Source organism: Oncorhynchus nerka, linkage group LG8 (genome assembly GCF_034236695.1).
Source record: "Oncorhynchus nerka isolate Pitt River linkage group LG8, Oner_Uvic_2.0, whole genome shotgun sequence".
NCBI classification, from domain to species: Eukaryota; Metazoa; Chordata; class Actinopteri; order Salmoniformes; family Salmonidae; genus Oncorhynchus; species Oncorhynchus nerka.
Genome location: NC_088403.1, coordinates 41,802,720 through 41,819,635, shown reverse-complemented (window position 1 = coordinate 41,819,635; position 16,916 = coordinate 41,802,720). Strand labels below are relative to the sequence as shown.

The 16,916-nt window shown below is 42.6% G+C and overlaps 1 protein-coding gene across 1 annotated transcript in view; it reads left to right on the top strand.

Annotated features, from left to right (window-relative positions):
• The window catches only part of col4a5 (collagen, type IV, alpha 5 (Alport syndrome)), a 98,962-nt gene that overhangs the window by 61,096 nt on the left and 20,950 nt on the right, over positions 1–16,916 (top strand). The window contains exons 31-36 of the mRNA XM_029666359.2: positions 122–268; positions 402–500; positions 1,178–1,267; positions 15,306–15,445; positions 16,305–16,431; positions 16,582–16,761. Of these exons, the coding sequence (XP_029522219.1) occupies positions 122–268; positions 402–500; positions 1,178–1,267; positions 15,306–15,445; positions 16,305–16,431; positions 16,582–16,761 (783 nt within the window). The remainder of the gene's footprint in view (positions 1–121; positions 269–401; positions 501–1,177; positions 1,268–15,305; positions 15,446–16,304; positions 16,432–16,581; positions 16,762–16,916) is intronic.

The following is a 16,916-nucleotide window of genomic DNA, read 5'->3' as shown; positions in this document are numbered from 1 at the left end:
CATCTTCTGCGGTAGCTATAAGGAGCCCACACATAAACACACACGTTGGTATACACACATATTGGTACTGTATGTGTCTTCGATAATAGACCCTCTGACTCTTTGTGTCTCCTTCCTCCAGGTGACGATGGTTTCCCAGGGCGACCAGGTGGTCCCGGCGGTTCAGGTCTGAAGGGAGACAGGGGAGAGCCCGGTATCGCGGGACTCCCAGGACCCAGCATTCCTCCCCAGGAACTGAAGGGTGGGAAGGGAGAACCAGGAGCACCAGGTACGTCTTTCTCTCTGTCTGTTTATCTGCCTGTCTCTCTCTCTGCCTGTTTCTGACTGACTGATGTAGACTGCTAAGAACGCAGCTTTGTCTCACTGTCCTTACTGTTTCCTGTGTTTTTTGTGTTGTGTAGGTTTAGGAGGACTACCAGGTCAAAAGGGTATCCCTGGTCTCCCTGGAGACGCTGGTATACCAGGACAGGACGGACGACCTGGGTTGCCAGGACCTCAAGGTATACTCATACTATCTAGAAACTAATCCTCTTGTGCACCCATCCCTCCAGAATGTCCTCTACTGAACACTAGTACAGTCATCCGTCCAGAATGACCTCTACTGAACACTAGTACAGTCATCCCTCCAGAATGTCCTCTACTGAACACTGGTACAGTCATCCATCCATAATGACCTCTACTGAACACTAGTACAGTCATCCATCCCTAATGACCTCTACTGAACACTAGTACTGTCATCCCTCCAGAATGACCTCTACTGAACACTAGTACAGTCATCCCTCCAGAATGACCACTACTGAACACTAGTACAGTCATCCGTCCAGAATGACCTCTACTGAACACTAGCACAGTTATCCCTCCAGAATGACCACTACTGAACACTAGTACAGTCATCCCTCCAGAATGACCTCTACTGAACACTAGCACAGTTATCCCTCCAGAATGACCTCTACTGAACACTAGTACAGTCATCCCTCCAGAATGACCTCTACTGAACACTAGCACAGTCATCCTACATTTCCTGTTTTATTATGTGTCTTGCATCTTCAGGATGCTCAACCAAAATGGGTTTATAAAACATGCATATTTCCAAGTACCATGCATACCTCAAGATATATTTCAGCCCCATAATGTCCTCTACTGAACACTAACTCCTAATTTCCTCTGACGTGTTCAGGTCCCAAAGGAGACGCAGGTATCCCTGGAGGATCAGGCTCACCAGGAGCCCCAGGAGCTAAAGGCAACATGGGAGAGATGGGCTTCCCAGGTGGGTATTAGACCGCCCCATATCCCCACCATCATGTGTTATAACCACAAATCCCCACCATTATGTTCTATAACCTCATATCCCCACCATCACCATCATGTTCTATAACCTCATATCCCCACCATCATGTTCTATAACCTCATATCCCCACCATCATGTTCTATAACCTCAAATCCCCACCATTATGTTCTATAACCTCATATCCCCACCATCACCATCATGTTCTATAACCTCATATCCCTACCAGCATGTTCTATAACCTCATATCCCTACCATCATGTTCTATAACCTCATATCCCCACCATCATGTTCTATAACCTCATATCCCCACCATCACCATCATGTTCTATACCCTCATATCCCCACCATCACCATTATGTTCTATAACCCCATATCCCCACCATCACCATCATGTTCTATATCCTCATATCCCCACCATCACCATCATGTTCTATAACCTCATATCCCACCATCATGTTCTATAACCACATATCCCCACCATCACCATCATGTTCTATAACCTCATATCTCCACCATCATGTGTTATAACCTCATATCCCCACCATCACCATCATGTTCTATAACCTCATATCTCCACCATCATGTGTTATAACCTCATATCCCCACCATCATGTTCTATATCCTCATATCCCCACCATCACCATCATGTTCTATAACCTCATATCCCCACTATCATGTATAATAACCACATATCCCCACCATCATGTTCTATAACCACATATCCCCACCATCATGTTCTATAACCTCATATCCACACCATCACCATCATGTTCTATAACCTCATATCCCCACCATCACCATCATGTTCTATAACCACATATCCCCACCATCACCATCATGTTCTATAACCTCATATCCCCACCATCACCATCATGTTCTATAACCACATATCCCCACCATCACCATCATGTTCTATAACCTCATATCCCCACCATCACCATCATGTTCTATAACCTCATATCCCCACCATCATGTTCTATAACCTCATCTCCCCACCATCACCATCATGTTCTATAACCTCATATCCGCACCATCATGTTCTATAACCTCATATCCCCACCATCATGTTCTATAACCTCATATCCCTACCATCATGTTCTATACCCTCATATCCCTACCATCATGTTCTATAACCTCATATCCCCACCATCATGTTCTCTAACATCATATCCCCACCATCATGTTCTATAACCTCATATCCCCACCATCATGTATTATAACCTCATATCCCCACCATCATGTTTTATAACCTCATATCCCCACCATAATGTTCTATAACCTCATATCCCCACCATCATGTTCTATAACCTCATATCCCTACCATCATGTTGTCTATACCCTCATATCCCTACCATCATGTTCTATAACCTCATATCCCCACCATCATGTTCTATAACCTCATATCCCCACCATCATGTTCTATACCCTCATATCCCCACCATCACCATCATGTTCTATACCCTCATATCCCCACCATCACCATTATGTTCTATAACCTCATATCCCCACCATTATGTTCTATAACCCCATATCCCACCATCACCATCATGTTCTATATCCTCATATCCCCACCATCACCATCATGTTCTATAACCTCATATCCCCACCATCATGTTCTATAACCACATATCCCCACCATCACCATCATGTTCTATAACCTCATATCTCCACCATCATGTGTTATAACCTCATATCCCCACCATCATGTTCTATATCCTCATATCCCCACCATCACCATCATGTTCTATAACCTCATATCCCCACCATCATGTTCAGTAACCTCATATCCCCACTATCATGTATAATAACCACATATCCCCGCCATCATGTTCTATAACCTCATATCCCCACCATCACCATCATGTTCTATAACCACATATCATCACCATCATGTTCTATAACCTCATATCCCCACCATCATGTGTTATAACCTCATATCCCCACCATCATGTTCTATAACCTCATATCCCTACCATCACCATCATGTTCTATAACCTCATATCCCCACCATCATGTTCTATAACCTCATATCCCTACCATCACCATCATGTTCTATAACCTCATATCCCTACCATCATGTTCTATACCCTCATATCCCTACCATCATGTTCTATAACCTCATATCCCCACCATCATGTTCTCTAACCTCATATCCCCACCATCATGTTCTATAACCTCATATCCCCACCATCATGTATTATAACCTCATATCCCCACCATCATGTTCTATAACCTCATATCCCCACCATCATGTTCTATAACCTCATATCCCTACCATCATGTTGTCTATACCCTCATATCCCTACCATCATGTTCTATAACCTCATATCCCCACCATCATGTTCTATAACCTCATATCCCCACCATCATGTTCTATACCCTCATATCCCCACCATCACCATCATGTTCTATACCCTCATATCCCCACCATCACCATTATGTTCTATAACCTCATATCCCCACCATCATGTTCTATAACCTCATATCTCCACCATCATGTGTTATAACCTCATATCCCCACCATCATGTTCTATATCCCCATATCCCCACCATCACCATCATGTTCTATAACCTCATATCCCCACCATCATGTTCAGTAACCTCATATCCCCACTATCATGTATAATAACCACATATCCCCGCCATCATGTTCTATAACCTCATATCCCCACCATCATGTTCTATAACCTCATATCTCCACCATCACCATCATGTTCTATAACCTCATATCCCCACCATCACCATCATGTTCTATAACCACATATCATCACCATCATGTTCTATAACCTCATATCCCCACCATCATGTGTTATAACCTCATATCCCCACCATCATGTTCTATAACCTCATATCCCTACCATCACCATCATGTTCTATAACCTCATATCCCCACCATCATGTTCTATAACCTCATATCCCTACCATCACCATCATGTTCTATAACCTCATATCCCCACCATCATGTGTTATAACCTCATATCCCTACCATTACCATCATGTTCTATAACCTCATATCCCCACCATCATGTGTTATAACCTCATATCCCTACCATTACCATCATGTTCTATAACCACATATCCCCACCATCACCATCATGTTCTATAACCTCATATCCCCACCATCATGTGTTATCACCTCATATCCCCACCATCATGTTCTATAACCTCATATCCCCACCATCATGTTCTATAACCTCATATCCCTACCATCATGTTGTCTATACCCTCATATCCCCACCATCATGTTCTATAACCTCATATCCCCACCATCACCATCATGTTCTATAACCACATATCCCCACCATCACCATCATGTTCTATAACCTCATATCCCCACCATCACCATCATGTTCTATAACCTCATATCCCCACCATCATGTTCTATAACCTCATCTCCCCACCATCACCATCATGTTCTATAACCTCATATCCGCACCATCATGTTCTATAACCTCATATCCCTACCATCATGTTCTATACCCTCATATCCCTACCATCATGTTCTATAACCTCATATCCCCACCATCATGTTCTCTAACCTCATATCCCCACCATCATGTTCTATAACCTCATATCCCCACCATCATGTATTATAACCTCATATGTTCTATAACCCACCATCATGTTCTATAACCTCATATCCCCACCATCATGTTCTATAACCTCATATCCCTACCATCATGTTGTCTATACCCTCATATCCCTACCATCATGTTCTATAACCTCATATCCCCACCATCATGTTCTCTAACCTCATATCCCCACCATCATGTTCTATAACCTCATATCCCCACCATCATGTTCTATAACCTCATATCCCCACCATCATGTTCTATAACCTCATATCCCCACCATCATGTTCTATAACCTCATATCCCTACCATCATGTTGTCTATACCCTCATATCCCCACCATCATGTTCTATAACCTCATATCCCCACCATCATGTTCTATAACCTCATATCCCCACCATCATGTTCTATACCCTCATATCCCCACCATCACCATTATGTTCTATAACCTCATATCCCCACCATCATGTTCTATACCCTCATATCCCCACCATTATGTTCTATAACCCCATATCCCCACCATCACCATCATGTTCTATATCCTCATATCCCCACCATCACCATCATGTTCTATAACCTCATATCCCCACCATCATGTTCTATAACCTCATATCCCCACCATCACCATCATGTTCTATAACCTCATATCCCCACCATCATGGTCTATAACCTCATATCCCCACCATCATGTTCTATAACCTCATATCCCTACCATCACCATCATGTTCTATAACCTCATATCCCCACCATCATCATCATCATGTTCTATAACCTCATATCCCTACCATCATGTTCTATACCCTCATATCCCTACCATCATGTTCTATAACCTCATATCCCCACCATCATGTTCTCTAAACTCATATCCCCACCATCATGTTCTATACCCTCATATCCCCACCATTATGTTCTATAACCCCATATCCCCACCATCACCATCATGTTCTATATCCTCATATCCCCACCATCACCATCATGTTCTATAACCTCATATCCCCACCATCATGTTCTATAACCACATATCCCCACCATCACCATCATGTTCTATAACCTCATATCTCCACCATCATGTGTTATAACCTCATATCCCCACCATCATGTTCTATATCCTCATATCCCCACCATCACCATCATGTTCTATAACCTCATATCCCCACCATCATGTTCAGTAACCTCATATCCCCACTATCATGTATAATAACCACATATCCCCGCCATCATGTTCTATAACCTCATATCCCCACCATCACCATCATGTTCTATAACCACATATCATCACCATCATGTTCTATAACCTCATATCCCCACCATCATGTGTTATAACCTCATATCCCCACCATCATGTTCTATAACCTCATATCCCTACCATCACCATCATGTTCTATAACCTCATATCCCCACCATCATGTTCTATAACCTCATATCCCTACCATCACCATCATGTTCTATAACCTCATATCCCTACCATCATGTTCTATACCCTCATATCCCTACCATCATGTTCTATAACCTCATATCCCCACCATCATGTTCTCTAACCTCATATCCCCACCATCATGTTCTATAACCTCATATCCCCACCATCATGTATTATAACCTCATATCCCCACCATCATGTTCTATAACCTCATATCCCCACCATCATGTTCTATAACCTCATATCCCTACCATCATGTTGTCTATACCCTCATATCCCTACCATCATGTTCTATAACCTAATATCCCCACCATCATGTTCTATACCCTCATATCCCCACCATCACCATCATGTTCTATAACCTCATATCCCCACCATCACCATTATGTTCTATAACCTCATATCCCCACCATCATGTTCTATACCCTCATATCCCCACCATTATGTTCTATAACCCCATATCCCCACCATCACCATCATGTTCTATATCCTCATATCCCCACCATCACCATCATGTTCTATAACCTCATATCCCCACCATCATGTTCTATAACCACATATCCCCACCATCACCATCATGTTCTATAACCTCATATCTCCACCATCATGTGTTATAACCTCATATCCCCACCATCATGTTCTATATCCCCATATCCCCACCATCACCATCATGTTCTATAACCTCATATCCCCACCATCATGTTCAGTAACCTCATATCCCCACTATCATGTATAATAACCACATATCCCCGCCATCATGTTCTATAACCTCATATCCCCACCATCATGTTCTATAACCTCATATCTCCACCATCACCATCATGTTCTATAACCTCATATCCCCACCATCACCATCATGTTCTATAACCACATATCATCACCATCATGTTCTATAACCTCATATCCCCACCATCACCATCATGTTCTATAACCTCATATCCCCACCATCATGTTCTATAACCTCATATCCCTACCATCACCATCATGTTCTATAACCTCATATCCCCACCATCATGTGTTATAACCTCATATCCCTACCATTACCATCATGTTCTATAACCTCATATCCCCACCATCATGTGTTATAACCTCATATCCCTACCATTACCATCATGTTCTATAACCACATATCCCCACCATCACCATCATGTTCTATAACCTCATATCCCCACCATCATGTGTTATCACCTCATATCCCCACCATCATGGTCTATAACTTCATATCCCCACCATCATGTTCTATAACCTCATATCCCTACCATCACCATCATGTTCTATAACCTCATATCCCCACCATCACCATCATGTTCTATAACCTCATATCCCCACCATCATGTTCTATAACCTCATCTCCCCACCATCACCATCATGTTCTATAACCTCATATCCGCACCATCATGTTCTATAACCTCATATCCCCACCATCATGTTCTATAACCTCATATCCCTACCATCATGTTCTATACCCTCATATCCCTACCATCATGTTCTATAACCTCATATCCCCACCATCATGTTCTATAACCTCATATCCCCCACCATCATGTTCTATAACCTCATATCCCCACCATCATGTTTATAACCTCATATCCCCACCATCATGTTCTATAACCTCATATCCCCACCATCATGTTCTATAACCTCATATCCCTACCATCATGTTGTCTATAACCTCATATCCCTACCATCATGTTCTATAACCTCATATCCCCACCATCATGTTCTATAACCTCATATCCCCACCATCATGTTCTATAACCTCATATCCCCCACCATCATGTTCTATAACCTCATATCCCCACCATCATGTTCTATAACCTCATATCCCCACCATCATGTTGTCTATACCCTCATATCCCCACCATCATGTTCTATAACCTCATGTTCTATAACCTCAATCATATCCCCACCATCATGTTCTATAACCTCATATCCCCACCATCATGTTCTATACCCTCATATCCCCACCATCACCATTATGTTCTATAACCTCATATCCCCACCATCACCATTATGTTCTATAACCTCATATCCCCACCATCATGTTCTATACCCTCATATCCCCACCATTATGTTCTATAACCCCATATCCCCACCATCACCATCATGTTCTATATCCTCATATCCCCACCATCACCATCATGTTCTATAACCTCATATCCCCACCATCATGTTCTATAACCTCATATCCCCACCATCACCATCATGTTCTATAACCTCATATCCCCACCATCATGGTCTATAACCTCATATCCCCACCATCATGTTCTATAACCTCATATCCCTACCATCACCATCATGTTCTATAACCTCATATCCCCACCATCATCATCATCATGTTCTATAACCTCATATCCCTACCATCATGTTCTATACCCTCATATCCCTACCATCATGTTCTATAACCTCATATCCCCACCATCATGTTCTCTAAACTCATATCCCCACCATCATGTTCTATAACCTCATATCCCCACCATCATGTTCTATAACCTCATATCCCCACCATCATGTTCTATAACCTCATATCCCTACCATCATGTTGTCTATACCCTCATATCCCTACCATCATGTTCTATACCCTCATATCCCCACCATCACCATCATGTTCTATACCCTCATATCCCCACCATCACCATCATGTTCTATACCTTCATATCCCTACCATCATGTTCTATAACCTCATATCCCCACCATCATGTTCTATAACCTCATATCCCCACCATCATGTTCTATACCCTCATATCCCCACCATCACCATCATGTTCTATACCCTCATATCCCCACCATCACCATTATGTTCTATAACCTCATATCCCCACCATCACCATTATGTTCTATAACCTCATATCCCCACCATCATGTTCTATACCCTCATATCCCCACCATTATGTTCTATAACCCCATATCCCCACCATCACCATCATGTTCTATATCCTCATATCCCCACCATCACCATCATGTTCTATAACCTCATATCCCCACCATCATGTTCTATAACCACATATCCCCACCATCACCATCATGTTCTATAACCTCATATCCCCACCATCATGTTTATAACCTCATATCCCCCCACCCTCATGTTCTATATCCTCATATCCCCACCATCACCATCATGTTCTATAACCTCATATCCCCACCATCATGTTCAGTAACCTCATATCCCCACTATCATGTATAATAACCACATATCCCCGCCATCATGTTCTATAACCTCATATCCCCACCATCATGTTCTATAACCTCATATCCCCACCATCACCATCATGTTCTATAACCTCATATCCCCACCATCACCATCATGTTCTATAACCACATATCATCACCATCATGTTCTATAACCTCATATCCCCACCATCATGTGTTATAACCTCATATCCCCACCATCATCATGTTCTATAACCTCATATCCCTACCATCACCATCATGTTCTATAACCTCATATCCCCACCATCATGTGTTATAACCTCATATCCCTACCATTACCATCATGTTCTATAACCTCATATCCCCACCATCATGTGTTATAACCTCATATCCCTACCATTACCATCATGTTCTATAACCACATATCCTCACCATCACCATCATGTTCTATAACCTCATATCCCCACCATCATGTGTTATCACCTCATATCCCCACCATCATGGTCTATAACTTCATATCCCCACCATCATGTTCTATAACCTCATGTTCTATAACCCTACCATCACCATCATGTTCTATAACCTCATATCCCCACCATCATGTTCTATAACCTCATATCCCCACCATCACCATCATGTTCTATAACCTCATATCCCCACCATCATGGTCTATAACCTCATATCCCCACCATCATGTTCTATAACCTCATATCCCTACCATCACCATCATGTTCTATAACCTCATATCCCCACCATCACCATCATGTTCTATAACCTCATATCCCCACCATCATCATCATCATCATGTTATATAACCTCATATCCCTACCATCATGTTCTATACCCTCATATCCCCCCATACCATCATGTTCTATAACCTCATATCCCCCACCATCATGTTCTATAACCTCATATCCCCACCATCATGTTCTATAACCTCATATCCCCACCATCATGTTTATAACCTCATATCCCCACCATCATGTTCTATAACCTCATATCCCCACCATCATGTTCTATAACCTCATATCCCTACCATCATGTTCTAGTAACCTCATATCCCCACCCTACCATCATGTTCTATAACCTCATATCCCCACCATCATGTTCTATAACCTCATATCCCCACCATCATGTTCTATACCCTCATATCCCCACCATCACCATCATGTTCTATAACCTCATATCCCCACCATCACCATCATGTTCTATAACCTCATATCCCTCACCATCATGTTCTATAACCTCATATCCCCACCATCATGTTCTATAACCTCATATCCCCACCATCATGTTCTATAACCTCATATCCCCACCATCACCATCATGTTCTATAACCTCATATCCCCACCATCACCATCATGTTCTATAACCTCATATCCCCACCATCACCATCATGTTCTATAACCTCATATCCCCACCATCATGTTCTATAACCTCATATCCCCACCATCACCATCATGTTCTATAACCTCATATCCCCACCATCACCATCATGTTCTATAACCTCATATCCCCACCATCATGTTCTATAACCACATATCCCCACCATCACCATCATGTTCTATAACCTCATATCTCCACCATCATGTGTTATAACCTCATATCCCCACCATCATGTTCTATATCCTCATATCCCCACCATCACCATCATGTTCTATAACCTCATATCCCCACCATCATGTTCTATAACCTCATATCCCCACTATCATGTTCTATAATAACCACATATCCCCACCATCATGTTCTATAACCTCATATCCCCATCACCATCATGTTCTATAACCTCATATCCCCACCATCACCATCATGTTCTATAACCTCATATCCCCACCATCACCATCATGTTCTATAACCACATATCATCACCATCATGTTCTATAACCTCATATCCCCACCATCATGTGTTATAACCTCATATCCCCGCCATCATGTTCTATAACCTCATATCCCCACCATCATGTTCTATAACCTCATATCCCCACCATCACCATCATGTTCTATAACCTCATATCCCCACCATCACCATCATGTTCTATAACCACATATCATCACCATCATGTTCTATAACCTCATATCCCCACCATCATGTGTTATAACCTCATATCCCCACCATCATGTTCTATAACCTCATATCCCTATCCATCACCATCATGTTCTATAACCTCATATCCCCACCATCATGTTCTATAACCTCATCCCCATACCATCACCATCATGTTCTATAACCTCATATCCCCACCATCATGTTCTATAACCTCATATCCCTACTACCATTACCATCATGTTCTATAACCACATATCCTCACCATCACCATCATGTTCTATAACCTCATATCCCCACCATCATGTTTATCACCTCATATCCCCACCATCATGGTCTATAACCTCATATCCCCACCATCATGTTCTATAACCTCATATCCCTACCATCACCATCATGTTCTATAACCTCATATCCCCACCATCATGTTCTATAACCTCATATCCCCACCATCACCATCATGTTCTATAACCTCATATCCCCACCATCATGGTTCTATAACCTCATATCCCCACCATCATGTTCTATAACCTCATATCCCTACCATCACCATCATGTTCTATAACCTCATATCCCCACCATCACCATCATGTTCTATAACCTCATATCCCCACCATCATGTTCTATAACCTCATATCCCCTATCATCACCATCATGTTCTATAACCTCATATCCCCACCATCATGTGTTATAACCTCATATCCCCCACCACCATCATGTTCTATAACCTCATATCCCCACCATCACCATCATGTTCTATAACCTCATATCCCCACCATCATGTTCTATAACCTCATATCCCCACCATCATGTATATAACCACATATCCCCGCCATCATGTTCTATAACCTCATATCCCCACCATCATGTTCTATAACCTCATATCCCCACCATCACCATCATGTTCTATAACCTCATATCCCCACCATCACCATCATGTTCTATAACCACATATCATCACCATCATGTTCTATAACCTCATATCCCCACCATCATGTGTTATAACCTCATATCCCCACCATCATGTTCTATAACCTCATATCCCTACCATCACCATCATGTTCTATAACCTCATATCCCCACCATCATGTTCTATAACCTCATATCCCTACCATCACCATCATGTTCTATAACCTCATATCCCCACCATCATGTGTTATAACCTCATATCCCTACCATTACCATCATGTTCTATAACCTCATATCCCCACCATCATGTGTTAAAACCTCATATCCCTACCATTACCATCATGTTCTATAACCACATATCCTCACCATCACCATCATGTTCTATAACCTCATATCCCCACCATCATGTGTTATCACCTCATATCCCCACCATCATGGTCTATAACTTCATATCCCCACCATCATGTTCTATAACCTCATATCCCTACCATCACCATCATGTTCTATAACCTCATATCCCCACCATCATGTTCTATAACCTCATATCCCCACCATCACCATCATGTTCTATAACCTCATATCCCCACCATCATGGTCTATAACCTCATATCCCCACCATCATGTTCTATAACCTCATATCCCTACCATCACCATCATGTTCTATAACCTCATGTCCCCACCATCACCATCATGTTCTATAACCTCATATCCCCACCATCATCATCATCATCATGTTATATAACCTCATATCCCTACCATCATGTTCTATACCCTCATATCCCTACCATCATGTTCTCTAACCTCATATCCCCACCATCATGTTCTATAACCTCATATCCCCACCATCATGTTCTATAACCTCATATCCCCACCATCATGTATTATAACCTCATATCCCCACCATCATGTTCTATAACCTCATATCCCCACCATCATGTTCTATAACCTCATATCCCTACCATCATGTTGTCTATACCCTCATATCCCTACCATCATGTTCTATAACCTCATATCCCCACCATCATGTTCTATAACCTCATATCCCCACCATCATGTTCTATACCCTCATATCCCCACCATCACCATCATGTTCTATACCCTCATATCCCCACCATCACCATCATGTTCTATACCCTCATATCCCTACCATCATGTTCTATAACCTCATATCCCCACCATCATGTTCTATAACCTCATATCCCCACCATCATGTTCTATACCCTCATATCCCCACCATCACCATTATGTTCTATAACCTCATATCCCCACCATCACCATTATGTTCTATAACCTCATATCCCCACCATCATGTTCTATACCCTCATATCCCCACCATCACCATCATGTTCTATATCCTCATATCCCCACCATCACCATCATGTTCTATAACCTCATATCCCCACCATCATGTTCTATAACCACATATCCCCACCATCACCATCATGTTCTATAACCTCATATCTCCACCATCATGTGTTATAACCTCATATCCCCACCATCATGTTCTATATCCTCATATCCACACCATCACCATCATGTTCTATAACCTCATATCCCCACCATCATGTTCAGTAACCTCATATCCCCACTATCATGTATAATAACCACATATCCCCGCCATCATGTTCTATAACCTCATATCCCCACCATCATGTTCTATAACCTCATATCCCCACCATCATGTTCTATAACCTCATATCCCCACCATCACCATCATGTTCTATAACCTCATATCCCCACCATCACCATCATGTTCTATAACCACATATCATCACCATCATGTGTTATAACCTCATATCCCCGCCATCATGTTCTATAACCTCATATCCCCACCATCATGTTCTATAACCTCATATCCCCACCATCACCATCATGTTCTATAACCTCATATCCCCACCATCACCATCATGTTCTATAACCACATATCATCACCATCATGTTCTGTAACCTCATATCCCCACCATCATGTGTTATAACCTCATATCCCCACCATCATGTTCTATAACCTCATATCCCTACCATCACCATCATGTTCTATAACCTCATATCCCCACCATCATGTTCTATAACCTCATATCCCTACCATCACCATCATGTTCTATAACCTCATATCCCCACCATCATGTGTTATAACCTCATATCCCTACCATTACCATCATGTTCTATAACCTCATATCCCCACCATCATGTGTTATCACCTCATATCCCCACCATCATGGTCTATAACTTCATATCCCCACCATCATGTTCTATAACCTCATATCCCTACCATCACCATCATGTTCTATAACCTCATATCCCCACCATCATGTTCTATAACCTCATATCCCCACCATCACCATCATGTTCTATAACCTCATATCCCCACCATCATGGTCTATAACCTCATATCCCCACCATCATGTTCTATAACCTCATATCCCTACCATCACCATCATGTTCTATTACCTCATATCCCCACCATCACCATCATGTTCTATAACCTCATATCCCCACCATCATGTTCTATAACCACATATCCCCACCATCACCATCATGTTCTATAACCTCATATCATCACCATCATGTTCTATAACCTCATATCCCCACCATCACCGAAATGTTATGTTTATTGACCTGTCATTCCTATGTTCTACACACTGAAATATAAAGACTTGTAAAGACTTCCCATAAGCCCGAGATTTGGCCACTCTCAGCTCTCCATGTTCATAGAAACGCTGGCCGTTATGAATTGACATACCTGAATAATTTTATTTTGTTACAGCAGGTGTTCTGTAACAGTTTAATGATGGAAAAAACAAGTATACAAATACAGTTCGATCCATATATTGATTGCTAGATTAATAACAATTAGTTCGAATGTTGTCACCGAACTCTATTTATCCGACACACCAATCTTATTGTCCATTTATGATGATGTCACAGGACCCACAGGGGCAAAAGGAACTCCGGGTCAATCAGGTCGGTCGGGTGGACCCGGTAGTTCAGGAGCATCAGGGTTCCCTGGAGCTAAGGGAGAGCCCGGTTCCCCTGGCTTTGGTTCCCCAGGAGCTACAGGTCCCAAGGTATGGAACCCTCTACTCTAGAACCCTTTAGAACCATCTAGAACCGTATAGAACCAGTACCGTATAGAACCGTGTGTACATTTAAGCATGTGTAGATCTCTGTCCAAGTTTAGATGAGTTTACCTGTTTCAAAGGGAACTGTATACTCATTCTGAATGATATTTGAGTAATATGGAAAATCTGCTTCATCGTCTGCAATGCAACTTTATTCCGCTCTCTCTCTCTCTCTCCTGCTCTCTCTCTATCCCTTATCCCTCTCTCTCTCTTCCTCTCCCTCTCTCTCTCTCTCTCTCTCTCTCTCTCTCTCTCTATCCCTTATCTCTCTCTCTCTCTCTCTCTCTCTCTCTATCCCTTATCCCTCTCTCTCTCTCTCTCTCTCTCTCCTGCTCTCTCTCTCTCTCTCTCTCTCTATCCCTTATCCCTCTCTCTCTCTCTCTATCCCTTATCTCTCTCTCTCTCTCTCTCTCTCTCTCTCTCTCTCCTGCTCTCTCTCTCTCTCTCTCTCTCTCTCTCTCTCTCTCTCTCTCTCTCTCTCTCTCTCTCTCTCTCTCTCTCTCTCTCTCTCTCTCTCTCTCTCTCTCTCTCCTGCTCTCTCTCTATCTCTCTCTCTCTCTCTCTCTCTCTCTCCTGCTCTCTCTATCTCTCTATCCCTTATCCCTCTCTCTATCCCTTATCCCTCTCTCTCCTTCTCTCCTGCTCTCTCTCTCTCTCTCTCTCTCTCTCTCTCTCTCTCTCCTGCTTTCTCTCTCTCTCTCTATCCCTTATCTCTCTCTCTCTCTCTCTCTCTCTCTCCTGCTCTCTCTCTCTCTCTCTCTCTCTCTCTCCCTTATCCCTCTCTCTCTCTCTCTCTCTCTCTCAGGGTGAGCCCGGTCAGTCAGGATTCCCCGGACAAAACGGAGTAAAAGGAACTCCCGGAACACCAGGTCTTCCAGGGTTTCCTGGCGGCCCTGGCGCCAAAGGTGACCCCGGCCTCCCAGGATTCCAAGGTAACTAATGGTTACGGTGCTACGGTCTAACCACGAGCATTGGCTAGTAAAAGAAGAATCATGTGTATGATATTCTTCCAAGCCTTCATCTCATATCCAGCTACCTATGTCATTAAATCTGTCCGGCTGTCTTTCTGGTACTTCCTCTAGGTTCTCCCGGGATTCCCGGGCCTAAGGGTCTGGATGGTATCCCCGGTAACCCCGGTCTCAGCGGACCACCCGGCCGACCAGGAGAGAACGGCCGAGCCGGATCACCTGGGTTCCCAGGGGACAAGGGTCAGGCGGGTCGTGACGGAATCCCTGGACCAGCGGGAGTCAAAGGAGACCCAGGTAGTTGGCGTAGTCACTTATAGGAGCAATCTGGGATTGCTACTTACATTTTTTTACTTTTAAATTATTAATATATACCCATTGATTCTTGAATGATATAACTTATAAATGCCTCATGAGCTTAGTTCAACTGTCGACAATACGCCAAAGTTGTA